General features: G+C 46.0%; 1 protein-coding gene across 1 annotated transcript; it reads left to right on the top strand.

The window, feature by feature from the left end:
• The first annotated feature begins 1,363 nt into the window (after positions 1-1,363).
• Positions 1,364-20,343, top strand: LOC104834775 (rho GTPase-activating protein 20-like). The gene is made up of 14 exons (XM_010572350.1): positions 1,364-1,443; positions 5,974-6,144; positions 6,735-6,884; positions 8,476-8,517; positions 9,270-9,354; positions 10,223-10,300; positions 11,042-11,108; positions 13,179-13,367; positions 13,832-14,007; positions 14,541-14,702; positions 15,913-16,022; positions 16,945-17,134; positions 17,772-17,889; positions 18,473-20,343. The coding sequence occupies exons 1-14, from the start codon at positions 1,364-1,366 to the stop codon at positions 20,206-20,208; spliced, it is 3,354 nt and encodes a 1,117-aa protein (XP_010570652.1). The 3' UTR covers positions 20,209-20,343.

The raw sequence follows: 20,343 nt of genomic DNA, 5'->3' as shown, positions 1-20,343 counted from the left end.
CCAGCTTTTGAAGTGGTCACTAATGCCCTGTTCTTAATTTCTGGGATTCCTTACATAAATCCCTAGAGACAGACTTATAGCCATGCTGAGCCCCTGTAGCTCCAGCGAGAGTGAGCAGGAACAGTGCTTCAAACCCCCTCAGCCAACCTGTCTGTCTGCTCAGAAAGATCAGGTCCAATGTGTTGAACACCAGGCACCCAAATTCACTGTAATCGCTTTGTTCTTTGGCCTTTCTGTCAGTGAAATTAGGATAATACCTTCCTCTAACATCATAAGAATGTCATGTTAATGTGGTTATAAGGTACTGAGCTGTAGTAGTGTTGTGTACTCAGAGGTGGGACTAAGGAACTCACATGCAACAAATATTTCTGCATTCAGCACAGACTTTGGAAAGTATATGGTTAATAAAAGGAAAACGCTTTCTCTGTAGAACCCCTCCTCAACCATTAATCCTGGTTTCTTTTATTCTTAGGATATTCCATATTTTGATATGTTCAGAAGCCAAAAGATCAGTAATTCTCAGCATACTCTAAACTTCCCGGTACTGAAAGCTCTAATACAGGCAAATGCTGAAATTAGAAGGGAGCCATGGGACAGATTTTCCCATGCTTACTAAGCAAGAGCCAGTGATGTAAGGATTTCTTCCCCAGGCTAAAATCTATCATCTTTCTCCAGCACAAAATTCATTTAGCAAATAGAAGGAGACCTGTGACCTTCATGTGTACATGCTGACTTGGATGGTTATCCTGTCTAACTCACAAGTCTCACCATTACAGTCACCTCATTTCTGTGTTATACAAGACTTGGTGGCTGTGGTTGCTGAAAAAGATACAAGTGTCTTGAGGTTACACTACCTGGAGAGGGGCCCAATAACAATCTATTTGCTGAATCTGTAAATCATGGAAAATAAAGATAGAGGAAAATCTATTAAGTAACCTGATCTATTCCTTCAGCCCATAAAATATGGCTCTCAACAGTATTATATGCTGTTCATAGCTTTGTCCAGTCTAGTTTTAAATTGGATTTCTATACCTTTCCTTCACAAACTATTCCATGGCATGAGTGTTAGGAAGTTTTTTCTGACCTTCAGCCTGTGGGTTTTTTCTCTACTTTGTAAATTTGGCTGTGAAAACTGAAAGCATTCAAGTTAGGAAAGTTTTAAGTGTCCCACATAATTGTGAGAGTTGACAAGTGTTTTAATAATAAGGAAGGGGAGGGACGTGGCTGAAAGCACAGATCATGGCTCTCAGTGCTGAGATTTCGTGAGTGTTAACTAGATAAAAAGAGAACTTGTAGAGTGCAATGAGCAGATCTGCTTCCAAGGTGGCCAGGCTAACTGGAATGTCTTTTTGTCTTGCAGAAGATGAAGCCCATAGTCCAAAGAAGACGATCTACCCCTTCTGCCATTACTAAAGCTCTCAGCAAGTCAAAGAACCATTCCAGGTAGAGGAAATACCTTTCTGACTCCTTTTTCCACCTTTCTGCCTATACAGACTGAAATCAAACTGGTTTTCAACTTCATTTAATGGTGTCAAGGGCAATTTGCTTGTGGACAGATACAGAAGAGTTTCTTTTTCACTAGAATGGCATCATGCTCAGCAGTAAAAGCTGAGGGAAAGGAGGAGGATGGGGGGACATTGACATTATGGCATTTGTCTTCCCAAGTAATGCTATGTGTGCTGACGCCCTGCTTCCCAGGCACAGGCTGGACATCTGCCCACCAATGGGAAGTAGTGCATGAATTCCTCTTTTTTCCCGTCTTATTTTCTCCTCCTGTCCTCTTGGGAGGGACTGAGAGAGTCACTGCATGGGGGTCTGGCAGCCAGCTCAGGTCAACCCACTACGCAAGGCTAGCTGGTTATTTTCAATGCATATATTTCAATGCAGATAGTGTTAGGTCTAGGTATTTGATGCCTGTTATATCCAAGTATAAGTACACCTGGACAATATTGCACAATGCAGAGGCACCCAAGTAAAATCAGGTACAAGAAAGAGTGTGTAAGTTTCTGTAGTGTGGTTTCCCTGTTGACCTGGTTGGGATAAATGAGCTCTGACATTTGTGTCATTCAGCTTGGATTCACAGTGCTGGCAGTGCAGACCTCACCAGCAAGGTCCAGAGAATGGAGCTGGGACTGGCTGGTAGAGTGCCCTTCCTCCATCCCCTGCAGAGCCATTCCCTGCCATCAGGGCATGAAATGCTCTATACAGTCCAAGCTGGATTGAGTATCAGAGCTTCCAGCTCTTTCTGACAGCTCTCCTGGCTTTTCTTTCATGTGTCCTGACCCCCATCTGTCAATTCACTTAGCAGACGTGAAGGCATGGCCCTGTTCAGAGCTTGCATGGGACATATTGTGACTCTGTGCTGTGTGGCACTTGGTCTCTACATAAGGAGAGGACCTGCTTTCCTGAGTTGTCAGCCTGGAGTTTTTCCCGAAATTTGCTTTCAGCTGGAAGCCCACACTGCCTCCCTTTTGCCCACTAGCGTAACCAGTGCAGGCAGGCCAGTGTGCTCCTGCCAGGAGGGAACAATGAGTCCAAGCTCACAGCTGCAAAGTCCAGGGGGCTTTTTTCCTGAGATGCAGTCGCTCATGACCGCAGGCAGGCTGTCTTGACGCTGGGAGGCCACACCTCCTAAGGAATAAGAGATTTTCCATAAATATGTATATTGTGTGTACATATATGTGTGTGTCTGTATATATGTATGTATATATGTGTGTCTGTATATATGTATGTATATGTCCCCTATGCTTGCAAACAGCAGAAAAAGCTCTATCCTCCCCTCTCTTGCCAGACTGCAAGTGAGACAAGCTTCCTGGTATGATTCTGGCTGAACAGTCAATAGGTGTTTGGCTGATGGATTCGTTCCTGTTTAGTCTACCCTCTCACCCGCCACAGGCAGCAGTATGAGAAGCAGAAACAGAGATGCCTTAAGAAACAAAAGAGCCCATGCCACAGGAAGGACAGACAGAAGCAGCTGTGGGAGGGAAGCTGCCCAGTGCAGACCAGTACGTGGGGACTTCTGTCCTAGTGGTGTGTGGCTGTGGGTGAGCTACGCAGTTGGGGGGTGTCAGAGGACTGGGGTGCAGGAAGGCCCCGTGTGCTGCAAAGGCCTGCTGGTTTGGGCGAGAGCACAGTTGTCCCCATCCCCTCAGCTCTGACTGCGGTGAAGGGCTGTGGTTAAGTTTAATTAATGGGAAGGAGGCTGTAAACCATCCCCAGCCGAGCAGGTCTGGACAGAGCCGTTGCAGGCAGGGGAAGGCCCAGTGGCAGCGCTGACTGCAGGTCCTGTTGCAGGCAGGGGCAGGCGGAGAAGGGACGAGGTGCACCGTAATGGCACAGTGGGACGCAGGACACGGGCTGGTGTGGCATTTGCCACCTTGCGTGCTGGGACTGCAGCGGCATCATCCCTGAGGAGCATCCTGGTGTTCCTGCCCAGCATGTCCCTGCCCGGCTGCCCCCGGGGACTCGCCGCTGGAGACCTGTCTGGCCCCTGCTCCATCTGCTGGACCACTGGCAGGAGGGCCGTCCCAGAGATTTGGCCACGTCTCAGACGCAGATTCATCTGGGCGTGTGAGGGGGCTGCGAGCTGCAGCTGGGGATGGAGGGAGCGCTGGGAAGCCTGCCCGCACCCTGCCAGCGCTGTGTAGGGTGGCATCAGCCCGAGATGTTTGGTGGGAGAGCCGCCAGATCCCACCATCCTCCAGGACAGTCACGTCCCTGTTGGGTGACAGCAGCTTTCCCTGACTAGCAGCTTGGGTGGTGAAAAGCTCCCTCTCTTGCCTGCGACTCCAGAGCCATCCAGTGCTCTGCTGACGCTCTGCTTCTGCAGGGGTAAAGCACCAGGAGTGTCAGCAGATAGTCAGGTACAAATATGCCAGACATGCAAATCTTCTACTGGAATATCAAGTGCTAGACATGAGCCGAGCTCCTTGGTCTTTTAGTGGGAGCTGAGCCCTCTTCAACGTCATCCCCTCTTCCTCCTGCAGCACCGCGTAACTACTAGACACAGATAAGGGACCGCCACGCTCCTTTCTGCCTTGTTCTGATAGCAATCTTAGAAATAACATTTTCTGAGGGATTTGTTTGGTTTGTTGTTTGGGGTTTTTTTCCTTTGTAAGAAAGAGATGATAAAGCTGAATTGATTGACATTTTGATCTGGACCAGCCCTCCTGAAGAATACTCCTTTTATATCACACCATAGGTAATTGATGCATAGGACATCTTGCTTTTCTGAAACAAGTGTGTGGGGTCAGTCTTGTAGGATCAGTTAAAATAAAGGGCAGGACTGATTTCCATTTGGTTGTCTTCTGACCAAGTTATGTGGCTTCTTTGTCATTGTCCCCACCCCCTTCTAAATTGCACTAAAAAAAAAGTAAAGAAGAGAAAGAAATTCTTGACTTTATTTGGCTGGAGAATATCCTTGTGAGGGAGGGAAGCTTTAAATGTTTCTCGTGATGGATTGCTATGGAGGGAGCTGGTACAATGCCATCTTTGCTTAGGCCACCAGATTATTGGTGAGATTTTTTTGGCTATCCTGCTGCTGTATTTACAAAGCTGTGTAACTCCTCCAGCTTTAGGAAATTCACTGCTGAGATTGTGAGATATTGTGGCTCCCACTGCTCAATCAACGTACATGCAAAGCTTTTAATATCAAGTTTAAAGGTGATTTAGCTTCTCATTTGTAAAGGCAACAGCTGCATAAGCCAAGAATTCACTTGTTTGTTGATGGCTGTGGAGTGGTGAGGAGAGAAGAGGGAATTTCTGCTTGCAGGAGTGTGGGCGTTCCTGTGACAGGGGGATGATTTTAAAAAAGCAGTTACTGGCTAGCTTTAAACTCACTCCTGTGAAATCAAAGTGGAAATTGAGTTAAGACTAACAATGTCAAAAATACTACCCTTAAAGCTCATGTGTTTTTCCATTTGTTCATGTAGAGACTGCCCTCAGACTAGCGTAGTACTGCTGAGGGGTGGAGGGAAGGTAAGTATCTCTTCCACATGCGTTCTTGCCTGCAGGGCAAGATAGACATTTTTGTCTATGTGTAGAGACAGGAGGATTTCTGGCTTTTTTTCCATCTACATAAATCTAAGGCCATGTCTCAGAGGTTAGCTAATTCAGTCAGAATCGGGCACATGAACACGGTCTCTGAATAAGGCTCAGCAAAGAACTATTGCTTGTTCATTCAGCACACCTGTAGAGCAAGTGTAGACCCAGGAAATTACCGTGGGACCTGTTGTACTGCCAGCACTGCCAACCAGAGCCAGGAGCAGCGCTGAGAAGGTGCTCTGGGAGGGTGCTGAGAGGCAAGTGGGGAGATTAGTACTTGGTGGAGCTCTTCCAGCTGGGGACAACATAGGGAATGGAGCTGGTTTGATCCTGATGATGGCTTGTTGACTGCAGTCAACATGCAAAAACCATCAGGGTTTTTGGAAATGGTCAGCACCTATATCACTCTCAGTAGAAACAAGATGCTGGGTTGCAGCCAGGGAAGCCAGAATCAGATGGCTGGAATTAGATGAGTGCATGCAGTTCATTTTTTTTGTGCTGCAACCCTTGCATTGACAAGCAGTTCAGTACAGATGGAAAACATGCGCAGAAATGGCAGTCCCTCCCCACACTAGGCTGAGCAGTGCCATGAGCCATGGGTTTTCCATGTTCTTTTCAAGTCATGGCTCACACGCATGTGCAGGAAATAAGTGTTTTACCTGAGTGAGAAATGACTCAAAAATGAATATTTCAGCAGCTTAATCTCCCTGGATTTGGTGTGGGCATTTAGGCAGTTTTCCATCTGTCTAAGGCTGGTAAAGTTAATTGGGCAGAGGCGGGCAAATGCAGTTCATAATTGAGAGCAATAAGGGCAGTGCTGGGAGAAGCATGGGGCTATCGGGCTGTTCCAAAACAGTTGCCTGTGTCCAATCACAAACCTTTGTGAGAAAAGCTTCTGACAAAGTCTTATGATTTTTCTTCCTCCTCCAGGGAGACTACCCTTTCCTCTTCCCATTCAGACAATGGGCTGCCAAGTGGGGTGTTCAGCAGCCCAGGCTCCACTTTCATCCTGGGTGAGCGAGTACAGCTAACCATGGGCCTGCAGACCCAGGAAAGACATTTGATCTTGTTCAGTGATGTGCTGGTCATCGCCAAGTCCAAGTAAGAGGAATTCACACTTGCTCCTTCTCCCCAGTATGTGCTGCTGAAGTTAGGCTCTGAGCTACTTGTGGAACAGGCATCAAAACAACTCTTCTTTACAAATGTGGATCTAAAAAGTGGCACCTCCAGAAATTCTTCTTGGTATTAATGGTTCACTCCATTTTCCTGAAGGAAAAGGTTGTCTAATTGGTTTTGCCCTTCCCCTATATGGCTTCTTGAAGAAATAGCATGAGGGTAAGAGGCAGTAAGGACAGAAAACTGACTCCTGGTCTGGCTACTTCTGCCACACATAAATTAAGAGCTCAGGTGACTTCAGCTATTAGCATAGACAGTAAATTAGCCTAAATCACCATCTACCTGCATGTGGCTCTAGTGAATCACATTGCCCTAAGCTGCAGCTGTCCCACTGCAGCCACCAGCCCCAAAATCCACTTGCAAAACTTTCTTGTAGTGCCTCCACATGCCCAGACATTTAGTTCTGGGGGGCTTGTTGCTGTCACTGCATCTGCATGCCTGGCAGGTGGCATGACCAGACTCCGGAGGTCCAGATGTTAGGATCTGGCCTAAGAATTCCATAATTTGAATTGCAGATCCTCCTCTAGCCTGAAGCTCAAAAAGCAGGTGCATCTGAGTGAAGTGTGGACCGGCACCTGTCTCAGCGAAGTGACAGAGAAAAAGATGGGTCCCGAGAATTCGTTTGTCATCGGCTGGCCTACCACCAACTATGTTGTCACCTTCAGGTATCTCATCAGACACCAAACCTCCCTCTGCAGCCTGGCAGCTAGCTGTCCAAGTCTCCCATGTGTCAAGCAAAACAATGACTGGGGCTACAGGGCCCTGAACTATACTACAACCCTTCTCCCTGTTGAGTAGAGGACTTTGACTCACATTAGGCCGTTTGGTAAAAACTTAGATGTTGGGAGACAGTCATCTTAGAAAAATACCTGCAGGTTGGTCTCTGAGAGCCTTTTAGAGGACCAACCCTTGCAAGTGTTGTTATAGCAAGGGCTAACCCTGCTGCAGAGCATCCTGAAACATCACAACCAAATCTGCCATAGCAAACCAGTTTGTGCCATCATATAACCTCCCAGCATGCTGTTTCAGCATCTGACAGCAACCATTTCTGTAGGAGGTTAGCCCTAGTTTGAGCATTTTTCATTACAAAGGACAGGTTAGTTATGTCAATGAAAAATGCCAGATGACCTTGTGCCAGGATTAAATCCTTTAGCCACCCCTAGTGTGGCATGGACAGCTCCTGGGCAAACCTTCCTCCTGCAGTTGTCTGCCAGGGTGTCCCAAGCCCACAGCAACAGACTATAAAAGTGGAAACGTTCTTCAGGATGGGTCTGCACAAGCAGCACGGTCCAGAGCTTGCTTAGCCCTTGCTAACCCTAAAAATACAAATGCAGGGGAGTGTGGAGCAGGCTAGAAAGTAGCCCATTCATGTCCAAATGCCATCTCAAAGGCTGTCCCAATGTTGTGCCCGAACTAATAAGGCTCACCAAAAAGCAGGTGAGCTTTTTATTACCTGGAGCTCGGTCTAGCCTGGCTAAATTGAACCTAGAGCTGGTATATCCACAGGGAGCTCAGGTCACAGCTGGCTCAGGCATCTCTGCTTCATGGTCTCTTTTGCAAAGCAGAGATCAGCAGTCTTCAAGGGTCGCTCTGTCCTCAGGGGTTCTGCTGGCACAGCTAGGAAGGGCTGATCTGGCCAGATGCTTTTCCTTCTGTGGGGCAGCTGCCTTGGTGGAAAAAGAAATGGGAACCATACCATGGTTTCATACGTGCTGTCTCATCATTTCCAAGGGTCAGGATGGTCTCTGCTGGGTAACGCCTTCCTGATTAGGATTCATGCTCTGACATGCAAGCTGCCATTTGTGTCTTAGTCCAAACTCAACAGCAGTTCCATTTCCTTCACGTCACTGAGACCTGGGTAACTCGTGTTGGCAGCAGGAGCTTCTAGGAATGGCAGACACAGGGAAGGAAATAATAGGAGAAAGAAAATAGCCATTAAAGGTCACTGCAAAAATAATAAGGGCCCACAAGATGAGTTAACTCCGACATCCCAGAAAGATATTTGTCCCTTATCTGAACACTTGCCAGCCTGGGCAGGAAATGTAGTCCAGTTTGTTGCTGGGATTTTTTTGTTATTATTATTTTTGTTACTTGTTAAAATAGGACAGAAGCAGGAAAGGACTATGCTTTTGTTCCAGGGCTTTGCAGGAAGGAACTTTGACTTACAGCTATATATAAATTAAACTGGGTAGAGTTTCCAAAGGCTGTTACCCACTCAGCACTTGTTTGATGATCTGCCTCCCTTTTTATCTTCAGCTCAGCTGACGTGAAGGAACGATGGCTGTCAGCATTACTGTGGTGAGTGACCCTCCTTTCATCCTCCTGGGTGGTTCCTCTACAATCCTCAGAGAAATTTGTCATGCTAGGTGTCAAATTGCCCTCTGATTTTCAGCACATTAAGTGTCTAGCTACTGTTTGAAAAATCCACCTTTGAAACCTGAATGTGGAAGCCTCTGGGTGAAAGCAAAATTGGTCTTAACAGTCCAGAAAAGATTAAATCCACTAGAAGATAACATAGTTGGAGCACCTTTTTTCCTTTAGAGCTGGAGGTTGACTTTGCTAATAACTATGGAAATGCCACAAGTGTTACTGATTCTTCAGATGTTTTTTGATTAGAATCAAAGTTTGTATTTTGTGGCATCTAGAGGCTACAGTTGTTTCTTTTTCATGTTATGTTTTTATATGTTGTTTCCACTAACATCCAGGCAGAAGCATTTATATAGGTAGAGAGAGGGGAAGAAGTCTCTTGATTTGTGGAGAACAGTAACGATCCTACAGATGCTGGAAGGTGTTATGCTAGACACATCTATCTGCATTAAAGTACTGCCATGTGGGGTTTTGCTGTTCTGGGGCCTCAAGAGAGATAAAGTAGCCAGTAAGAGCATGTGACCACACTATGAACATTGTATGTTATTGTTAGTGTTGTAATTAATCTGTATTTATTATAGTGCTAAGGAGCAGGTCCCTTGGACCTCTTGGATCCAAATCTTAGGGTCCTTCTCAAGTCTGGTTAGGCAACTATATTCCCTCCTCTTTTCTTTGATTTTCAGGCATATCAATGAGGTAAAACAGAATGAATATCTGAAGAATCTAACCCTTCAGATCTTTGTGCTGGATGCTGACAACTGTTCTTCTGTAAGTAAAGCTAAGAACCTGCTCATCAGAACAACGCTACATGGAGGTCTGTGGGGTAGGAGCAGGAAGGCAGGGCTGTGGTGCTGCTGCTGCTATCCCTGTTTAAAATTCAAGTCCCACCTGAAAAGGTTTTAGAGGGTGTGCATCTGGGCAGCTGCATCCTTCCCACTGGAAGCCCACTCAGAGAGTTTTGGTTTGGGAAATTAGGAGGTAGCCAGACCTTTACCAAAGAGCAGTTAATTCTTAAGATTATTCTTGGCCTCTGGCTTCTTTTCTCTTTTCCTTCTGCTTCAGTTCATAATTGGTGATGATTTGTGGTTGAGTGCCCAGTCATTCCTATTTTCAGTGCAATAAGTTGAGCATATTGATCATGAAAGAGTCACCAGTGTGTTCTCCTGAATTAATTTACTTGAATGTGTCCCAGCCTCTTCACATTAATAGCATAGCTTTCTAGGCTTCATGCCAAGCTTGTTGGGTCACATTTACTTCCTAGGGACTCTTCCCCCAGACACTCATGGTTTATTAGCGTCATGCCATGTTCACCCTTTGGACTGACCATCAGTCAAATACAGCATCTGAACACCTCCCACTTCCTGTGATTTCTACTGGACAAAATCTTTGGATGGTATAATAAATCCATGATAGAAGAAGTAGCGGAGAACAGTTTTCACAATGTATAACCATCATCCTTAACAATGATTCCAGTGCAGTTCAAATTAGTACAACTTTTCTAACCATGAACATTTAGTAAAAAGACAGTCAATAGACAGATGAGTGACAGTTTCCCCAGATTTTCAAGCTACAAGAAACTGTAACCAAACTTCATGCCTTCTTATTAGCTTCCTATATTTTCTGTTTTCCTTTCTAGACTACTGCAGTCAATGTGTCCAATGTGGAAACTGCAGAGAGTGTGATGAAGAAGACCCTTCTACAGCTTGGACTTCCTGTAAGTGGCAGTTGCAGAGTCTGCCAGATCTTAGCTAAGGAAGCTGGCAACGTCTGGTTTACAGGACAGTGCAGGTGTGGAGAAGTCTAGATTTACTGTAGCTAACCAGTAAGGCATTAATCTCCGGACCACAAGATGAAGAAACAATCTATTTGTGTGGGCGCCAAGTATGAGAAACATAGACATGCTTTATGTGCCTACATTAAATTCAAACCTTGTATAATAAAGTCCTTTGGATTTTAGAGCACTTCTTCAATGCTTGCAATCCAGCATTAGGATTGAGCCAAGCTTGTCAAAGGACTATTAATATAGCCATGAAATACTGAACAAATCAGTGATGTTATCAGATCAGCCTAGCCCATTGCAGTGGTCCAGCCTTTCCCATTATAGTGTTTAAAAGGTAGCTTTGACAGTGTTCCAGTAGTTTAATAACAAGGAAGGTTGTGGAACATACTGCTAAAATAGGCGGGGAAACCATCATGTGGGTTTACATCCTGCTGGCTTTCAGTCTTTTCTTCTCCTGAACCTTTCCCCTTCCACTCCATATTAGACAGACTGACCCAGAGCACCATCCCTCCCAGCCATGCAGATGTCCCGGAGATAGCCGTGCATGTCTGGCTCCTTGGCCTGTTCAGCTGTTTGTTGCTGTCTGTTGCTTTCTGAATAGAGTGCAACCTTGTGGACCCTCACCCTGGCCCCCTTCACCTAATATTTTTCTCTTCTCTGTTCCTCGACTGCCAGGGCAGGACAAGTGAACATCACCTCTGGGTGATCTCAGGAAAAGATGACCCTGCTTACCCTCTCATTGGTAAGAGCTTTCCCATTTTCCCTGAATTCTAGCACCACAGGAACAAGTGATAAATGATACTGATGTGTGTGGCAGAGAAACATCTCAAACACTGCACTCTTCACTTAAAAAGGCAATGGTAGGGGGACTGTTGCTGATGTGAGACATGACATCAAGCTGATGTGAGATGTCACTTGGCTTTTATGGTCTCAGGATCCACATTTAAGCAATGCATGGTGACATCTTTGAAGATCTTCACACTTACCTCCCTTTTCCAAGCAAAAATATGCATCTCTGGATGGGAGCCTATGACACTTTACAGCAGATGCTCTGAATAAACGGGAGATTTTTAGGCTGGTCTAAGAAGTTCTGTCTATGTAGCAGATGTGATGCAAGGGTGGGACATGCCTCAAAGCCCAATCCCATCCCTGTTGCTGCTGGAATGAGCTTGGAGGGCTGCATGCTTGTCATACTCTCCTGCTCATCTTTGCAGGCTTTGCCTCACAGGCAGTGCCTGTGGTCTGGGCAGCCTCAGCCCACCTTCACTAACTGTGATAGAGACATCCACTGATGTCCATCAGACAGAGCATCTCCTGACACTTCCTGAGCACTTTGCCTTCAGGCTCCATCAGAAGCAAAACAAGTCGCTGCAGTTAGGTGGTCGTTCAGCACAAACATGCTAGATCCAGAGGAAAGCGATTTGGCAGCTGCAGGAAGCAGAATTTTTAGATGGATCCATTGGTGACTTTTAAGCCTCCAGTTAGGAAGCTAACATGTTTATCCTACCTTTTTGGTATTTATTTAGTTTTCATTGCATTTCAGTTCACAAATAAGGAAACTGTTTTCCACACAAGATGTCATGGCATATTAAAAACTCAGTTTGTTGCATACAGCTCCTTAACATTGTTGTCCTCTGAATTGCCACCTTAATCCAGTACCAATCTCATCTCACAAGCACATGTGGGCCACTTGAGGCACCCTTTGCAGGCTGTTTATTTGAAAACTTTCATTTTTAACAATTTGTGTTTAGGTTTTAGAAACTCCGGAGGCTTGAGGGAAAGTAGGTGTGTATGTAGAGACACTTGAGGACAGTCACAACAGTGGAGTGCTGGAGATCTTTAGCAGGTGATTTCAGAAATACAAGAAATTTTAAAATAAACTACTGAATTTTGTCTGTTAAGTGCTAGGGATTCATCATGGAGATCACCAAAGCTGGAATTTTCCAATAATAATAACAATAACAATAATAATAGTTTTTGTTTGTGGATAGTTGACAAAAATAAGACAGCAAAATATAAGATTAAACGTACAATTTGCCAGAGAGGAAGCAAGGAAATACACTGATTTACGCAGCATCTAAACCAAAGCTGTTAGATGCATTTAAACTGCAGCTTGCTTCTTTGACGGATGAATCAATGGTGCAGCCATTGCTCAGACTGTTTTGCACTATAGCATACTGCTTAGTTAGGCCAAATGAGTACTCTCTGCATTGTGTTTTCAGTGATAACCCAATAAATACAAACCCCAGGCTCTCCAAGGAAGTTTATGTATGTTGGTTTATTAAAGAGATCTTGCTCCAAAGACCATGTCGTTGTAGTAAGACTATTATTCTGAGGCTCTTCAGACTGCACATGTTTATTTGTGGGTGTTTATTGGTGTTTTCCAAGTCGTCATGGCACATGCTTGCTTTTTGTATTCATCCAATGCATACTAGACTGTCATAGTAAGCTAACTCCTACACAGAGCAACGCTTACAGTATATTGTTGGCGCAGTGGGGCCCATAAGCCTATTAATAAGGGCTTAAACCCAGTTAATAGTGCTTTGTTGCATAATGTTCTGGAGAGCTGCTGATGAAGCGTGGCTGGCCAGGTTTAACTGGATGAACTTATTTGTAAAGCAATGATCATATAGATGCAAAGATGTGCCCTGGCCTCTTTAGACCACAGATGGAGGTTTTGAGCAACATTGCTTAGAGGCCCAGCTGCAGTGGGAGCCACTAGATGTGGCTGCTTCCTCTTGCCCAGATTTGGAGCTGTTTTCACATAGCTCTGCATCTTTGCTTGCTCTTTACACAACTCTTTGCTCAACAGGGCATGAGCATCCTTTCAGCATCGCATTGAACTGTCTCCGGGACTCTGCTGACCAGCAGCAAGGAACCAACAATAACACCCTCCTGGCTGATGGGACAGAGTCTTCCTTCCTTGATCAGCTCCCAAAGGAAAAACAGTGTCAGTTTGTCCTGAAACCCAGGCTCCAAGCTCCAGTGCAGCTGAGGAGAGGTAGGGGCTGCAGGAGTGCATTACAACCAGGCAGAGACTTTGCTGCTTTCCATGGCAGTGCCAAACTCTTCCTGGAACCATACACATATCCCAGAGTTGCTCTCATACTTGAGTGTATGCAAAGAGGAAGAGATTGCAGAGGGGCTAAATTTGTCTGTGCAAATGTTTGGAATTAGCTTTCAGTCCTTGATTAGCTTTCAATTCCAAGCCATTCTTACATTGCACAGACACCAAAGTTCCCTGAAGAACAGTGATTGAATAAGAGTTTTGCTGATAGTTGAGAGATGAACAAGTGATTTCACTGCTGTATGTTATCTTGACTGTCCCCATTAAGAGTGTAGTTATTAAACACGCAATGGTAGAAAGTCCTTGCTTTGCTGGGAACTCTGCCTCCACTGTAGATCACTCACTGGCCAGTAGGAAGGACAGACAGGTGTGTAATGAAGGTCTGTGTTTTCTTTCAGAGTCACTGCAGAAACACACCAAAAGGAAGAAGTCCTTGATTGATTGGGCCCTGCGCCGCAGCACCAGCACCCCAACAGGCAGCCCTCCTTCGCAGTCGCCTACCACCCCACGGAAGCTCTTTGGCCTGTCTCTGTCCTCTGTCTGTCCTGATGGGATCCTTCCCAAGCCAATCATGGTAAGGAGCAGCCTAGACTGTCCATCCTGACATAAACTTGATGTGTTTAGCCCAGAATTTAAAGCCACTTGTGGTATTTATGAGGATTGCATGGGGAAGAAGACTGTCATTTGCTTGTGATTCAGATCTAGCTCAGTAACAAGGGTGAGAGCATCCCTCTCCTGTGTAATCCATATCACTTTGTGCACAGATGTCTATCCTGTTTCATTGGGTGTCTCTAACCAGGTCATCACAAGCTGATAAGGGGCAATGTCAGTGGACTATGCCATGCTACATAGTCTAGACCTCATTCACTACAAGAGTCCACTGGGCTTACATTTGCCACAGGATAAGTGTACCCACATGAACTGTACCTGCAACTTAGCTGATAGGCTCTTGTCCTTGGTTAAATCATGATAAATCTCTTGTATGCCTGTCCTCTTCCCAGTACTGACTAGGTCTTACGCTAATCATGTTCTAATATGTGAGGTATAAAATACACAAACAACAGGGTAAAGTGTTAGGCTCTGAAGTACAACTGGGCTTTCTCTTAGGATATGCTGCTCCTTCTGTATCACGAAGGTCCCTCTACTAGGGGCATTTTCAGACGTTCTGCTAATGCCAAGACTTGCAAGGAGTTGAAAGAGAGGCTGAACTCTGGAGATGATGTCCAGGTGGATGGAGAGTCAGTCTTTGTGGCTGCAGCTGTCATCACGGTATGTTTGGCCAAGTAACTCAGCTGTCTGGGCTAATGGTACCTTCTTTCTTTAAGGAAGCAACATGAGTCTTTATGGGTAGGGAAGATTGGGGAGGGAACAGAAAGCATTTTCCAGCAAGGCACATTTTCACCTGATGGCGTGCTCCATCTATGTGCACAAAGGCATCTGCCTGACCCAGTGGTGCTTGTTTTCACATGCAGGTATGTGCAGTGGCCCTCAGGCCAGTGTTTCATTTTGCACCTCTCTGTACAAAACAGCCTCCAGCAGGTGATACAGTAATGTCTACCTCCAAGATAACCATGGTATCTATACAGTGCCAAATAACATGCCAGAGTCTGGACTCAGCAGTTCAGATGCTGCACTGACACAAGCATGAAGCCCTTTTGTAGCAGCAGCACAGATGCTCTTTGTCCTTTCTGGCCACACAGAAGAGACTGCAGGTTGATATGGGATGATTCATGCCATTCAAATGCAACTGCTCTGCATCCCCCTCAAACAGAGAGGCCTTGCTCAAAGGATCTGGCCTGTACTATCTAGACCCTAAGCTTCCACCCTCTAATCAGCCAGAAAGCAAGAGGGAAAACAGCTGCCAAATCCAAGCAGAGGGGTTGGGGTGGGTGGGGGATGAAGCTTGCAATAAGACCCAAGTTTTAGTAACAAAAAGCCTATCTTTTGCACTGGCAATTAAATCTGGTCAGAACAACTCAGGCACCTAAAGCATCAAAAACCATCCCTGTCCCTTGCTCTTGTTGCCCTAATACAAAAAAGCCATTGACTGGGAGGATATTCAGGCACTTTCCAACGCAAGACATATATTAAGTTGTTAAATAGTCCCCTGAGAAAAAAAACAGCAATCCTTATAGCTGAGAAAGAAATGTTTCAGACAGAACTATGCACACAGCCTTAGGGATGAGTCCTTTGCCTGCTGCAGTAGAGATGAGTCCTGTTCTGGAGAAGGGGAAGGGCATGAGGACTGGCTGTTCACCCTATGCCGCCAGCAGCTGCAACACGGTCCTGCAGTGCTGCAATGGAAGAGCCCTGAGGAGGACAGCTTGGTGGAAGTGGGGAGGGGAGGAGAAAAGTATTTGTGTCATGTCTTGTTTTATCTTGTGCCTAATATGAATAAACAATGACTATATGCATCGTGAAACCAAAATAAGGAATTCAAAACTGACCAGACTGCTCTGCATATATATATTTAATTCAGGATTTTCTCCGAAATATACCTGACAGTGTTCTATCCTCAGACATGCACGGACTGTGGATGGAAGCTGTGGACACGGAAAATCGGGCACATAAGATTGAAGCTATCAAAAGGTTCGTAAAAGCCTTTGTAAAAGCTTCTTTTGGTGGGAGAAGGGGGAGCATATAGCCTTAAGCATAGACTTCGTCTTCTGGGAGAGTCCTGGCAATGCTCTAGACCACAGCAAAGCTATTGCTGATTGCCAGTGTCACTGGTCAGAACATTTTCATTTCAATGGTCTTTTATGAACATTGTTAACATTTCTGACCCCCAAAAATGTCATTAGAAAATTCTTTTCTGATGACCAGTTCAGATTAGCAGAACCAGCAAACTGAAAAAGCACAATAATTCAGCCGCCAGGAGTACATCAAATGTTAGTGGAATTAGGTCCTTAACATTAGTAACTTTTTTCTTATGTGCACAAAATGAAGCTAGTTGTCATATTGGCAGTTAGAAGAAACAGCCCTGCCAAGATGGTGACTGGGATCTTGAAAATGGCTTTTCTGCCTTGAAACTGCTGCCCTGAGCAAGAATAGTCTATCAGCATCCTGTGAGATATGCAGTATATCAAACCTCTTCTTGTCAATGGCTCAGTTCAGTTTGGCCTGGGCCTCCTTCCTCCATTATCTCTGTAGCATGGGACACAGGCAATGGCATTGTCTCCTGTGCTGCTGGCCTGGAGCTATATGCATCTCCTTTGGGCAGTCCTTGTTTTGTTAAGGCATTACAGACTTCTGCTCACGTGTTCTGGATGTAAGTCCCTTGGTCCCTCTGGGTCTGTGACCGGAGGGGATAAGCAATATGGATGTAAAGTTGTGGCTCACATAAGTTAGTGGAGGGGAGTGACACAGTCTTACTTTATTATCAAATGTGAATGTCTCAAACTGGTTGCAAAAGGGCAGAAGGGGGCAAAAGCTTTGGGAAGCAACATCTGATATTTGAAGATCAGATTTTTGTGAACAGCACTGTTTTCCTTTGTTCCCACTCCCTGAATAGTCTAGTCAACCAGCTTCCAGAGGCCAACCTCATCTTACTCAGACACCTCTTTGGAGTTCTCCATCATATTGAGCAGAATTCCGGCGTGAATCAGATGAATGCCTTTAATCTGGCTCTTTGCATAGCACCAAATATGCTGTGGCTACCAAGTCCCACTGGGCCTGAAGAGGAGAGCAGGTCTACAAAGAAGGTAATCTATCATGGGTTTGGCTTAATGCTTATTTTCCCCTTTTAATGCTTTTTATGGGCACTGTATTTTGTAGACTAAAGGAAGGCATAGGATCAGTGACAGTACTGGCTGAGCAGCCGGGCCTCATCCTTTCCCCTGTGCAGCTGCGCCTTTGCTGGTAGGGGAATTTAGCCACTCAGTTTATCCAGGGTGGAAAGGGAAGCTGTGGTTGCTTTACCAGATGAACTTCCTATATGGTCAAGCAAGCACAAGAAAGATGGAGCAGCTGAAGTTAGACACTGCCACTTCATCTGGGTCTAAAGCCATCTTGCAGAGACAAAGTAAGCAATGACCATGACAGTGCATCAGAGGGGAGGAATGCTTGCTTGTAGCTTATGAGGTGTTATCAATAGTAAGGAAAATTGTAGAACATGCTGTACCCGCCTCACTGTACCAGTTCATGTAGCTCATATTCTTGCCCCAGGTGTAGTTCATACAGATGCATTGCCACGTTCTTAACAGCTTCTTGAGCAAAAGATTATGTAGGAAATTACATCTTTGTCAAAGGAAAATGAACATTCTGGGACTGACTTGACTTGCTTTTTATAGCTGGTTATATATTCATGAAACTGACTCTGTAAATTCATGTCTTTGCCAGGTGGCCTTGTTAGTGCAGTTCCTGATTGAAAACTCAGGAGAGATTTTTGGAGGTGACATTGCTTCCTTGTTTCAAAGACCAGACAAAAAGAAGTCCAAAAACTCAGAGGAATCTCTGGGTAAGTTGGTGGTACTGTATCTTCCAAAAATGCTTAAAATCTTTTAATAGGCAAACTCCTCATACAAAAGAGTTTGCCTTCCCTTTGTGTCTCTTCAAGGAAAAGCATTGAAAAACAGTTGGTTTTGGTTTTCCCTTTGCCTGTCAGGCATAGGCAGGAAGCAAGAGCAAAGCAGAGAGCTGAGGTGCATCACTTCAAATGTGTCCCTGCGGACGGCTGTCTTTCTCTGTGGCTCCTGTTCAACCTATTCCAGCCATCACAAGAATTTAGTGTAGCCTTAGAAATGCCATGTCCCAGCAGTCTTTTCTGCCAGATTAGTTCTGTAAAGCTAAACCAGATGGTTGAATGGAAAGAGGTCAAGTTGTCTCTGTTAACTATCCTATGAATACAGGCCAGTGGTGAAATCTCAGGTCATTAAGCCAGAATTCTTGATATTGTTCCCAGTCCTGCTGTGGTCCCTGTGAAAATAACGGATCATCTTTGCTTTTCCATGGACTTGACAGTACTTCCCTGCCTTGGTTGTAAGGTACTGTATGGGGTTAGGAGACATAGGCAACAAATTAATTTGTGTTCTCTGCCCCAGGCATAGGCTTGGCTCAGCATGATGATTCTTCTGATGAGCTGGAATTTTCTGCTTGTGACCCAGAAGGACCAAAGCACCACCTGGTACCTGAAACAGATGCCATTTTTGAAGCATCCAGCAGCTTGTTACTCGATGAGGATCAGGAAGACTGGGACTTGTTCAGTGAGATCACAGCCTGCTACCAAAGCAAAGCCCGGAAGAACACCAGTGCAGACAGCTATGACCTCCTGGAAGAGGAGGGCTCCTTCTGCTCCATCGGCTCAATACGCTCACTCAGCCCGGCCAGGGACCGGTGCTCATCCGAGCCCAGCGTCTGCCTCAGCTCCCAGCTTCCTGCTCAGAGCCATGAGCCGGTGGCCCGCCAGTCCAGCTGCGATGCCACCATTATGCACAGCCATACAGATTATATCCACAGGCTCAAGCAGCTGCAGGTGGAGAGCCAGAAGTTGATTGATGAAGGCCTAAGCCCTGGGGTCAATAAGGCCAGGCAGAATTTGTGGCAGTCACCTCAGACCAGCTCTAGGGTGAAGCAGCTCAGCCTTCAGAAATCCAGCCTATCCAACAGGTCCAGCTTCTCTAGCCTGTCCTCTACCACCACCTCCCCATCTGCCTCCTCACTCAGCTCCTTAGACAGTGCTTTCTCCTACTGCTCAGAGTCATCAGCCATTAGTCCCACAGACGTCTCATCCCTGCCATTCATGTTCGGCACGTCTGCCAGGCTTCATGCTGTGTCGCCCAAGATTGCCAAGAGGTCCCTGAAAGAGTGGCACAAGTCCTTCACATCTCCTGTGCCTTTACATCTGTGTGACCTGGACAGTTTCCATGAGTACGAACACAAGGCTGTAGAGAGCAGTCATTGCTTTGCAGAGAGCAAAAGTTTTCCATCTGTCAGCAGAGCTGCCGTGGGAAGCCCACTAACTGACACTGACTGGGAAGAAGAGGAGAGACAGCCGAGTGGTGTAGTGGGCCCTGGCCCAGGGCTCAGCAGCTGGGATTATACCAAAGAGTTTGAACAAAACCCTGAGCTGCCAGCTGCCAGCCCAGCCAGTGAGAAATCCCCACAGATCAGCCACCAGCAGCATAGGGAGAAGGCAGTGAAGAACATAGAAATCAAAAGCATTGATGTCTGCCCTCCAAGCCAGGAAAGCCTGAAGCGCACCAAGATAACTTTTTACATGGCCCCAAATAAAGAAAGCTCTTGGGGGTCTCCAGTGGAAGAAGAGAGATCCATGGCAAACACCAGCAGCAGTGACTCACCCAGCAGCAGCAGTGAGCAAAGCCTGTCTAAGAGCTTGCAGACTGTGAGAGTCCATATCCCCCAGACAGTTTTCTATGGGCAAAATACCCCCCTTGTCCTGCAGTCCATCTCCAGGCGCTATCACCATGAACCAATGATCCCATCCCCGCAGGCAGAGCACAAAGAGAGCCCCCAAAGTGCCTCCACTCCCGAGGAGCTGGAGAGCAAGCCAGTGGAAATGGCGCAGGCGCCAACCCAGAGCAAGGGCTTCAACACATTCAGCCACACCATCCATATCATCCTCCCCGCCTCCATTCAAAACACCGTCAGGGAGTATTTCAAGCACGATGAAACCAAGCCCTGTCCCACGGCTGAGGCAGAAGCAGTGGAGAATGAACTCCTTCGGAGCAGGGTGGAATGGCTCAGGAGCCAGCCACTGGCAGAGGTGGCCACAGAGGAGCGTGATACAGTGGCGTTTGCAGAAGAGACGTTTGTCTAGGGAGATGAATGTGGAAGAACTGAATATTTTTTTGTGTATGTGCAGCAGAAAATATTCTGTAAGATATGATCAGGGTGTGAAGAATCTAGCAGGCTGCATGGGGCAATAAGTGTAAAGTGACACTAATGTGTATGT

Source organism: Haliaeetus leucocephalus, unplaced genomic scaffold (genome assembly GCF_000737465.1).
Source record: "Haliaeetus leucocephalus isolate CR32 unplaced genomic scaffold, Haliaeetus_leucocephalus-4.0 Scaffold340, whole genome shotgun sequence".
NCBI classification, from domain to species: domain Eukaryota; kingdom Metazoa; phylum Chordata; class Aves; order Accipitriformes; family Accipitridae; genus Haliaeetus; species Haliaeetus leucocephalus.
This window is presented reverse-complemented; position numbering and strand designations above follow the sequence as displayed.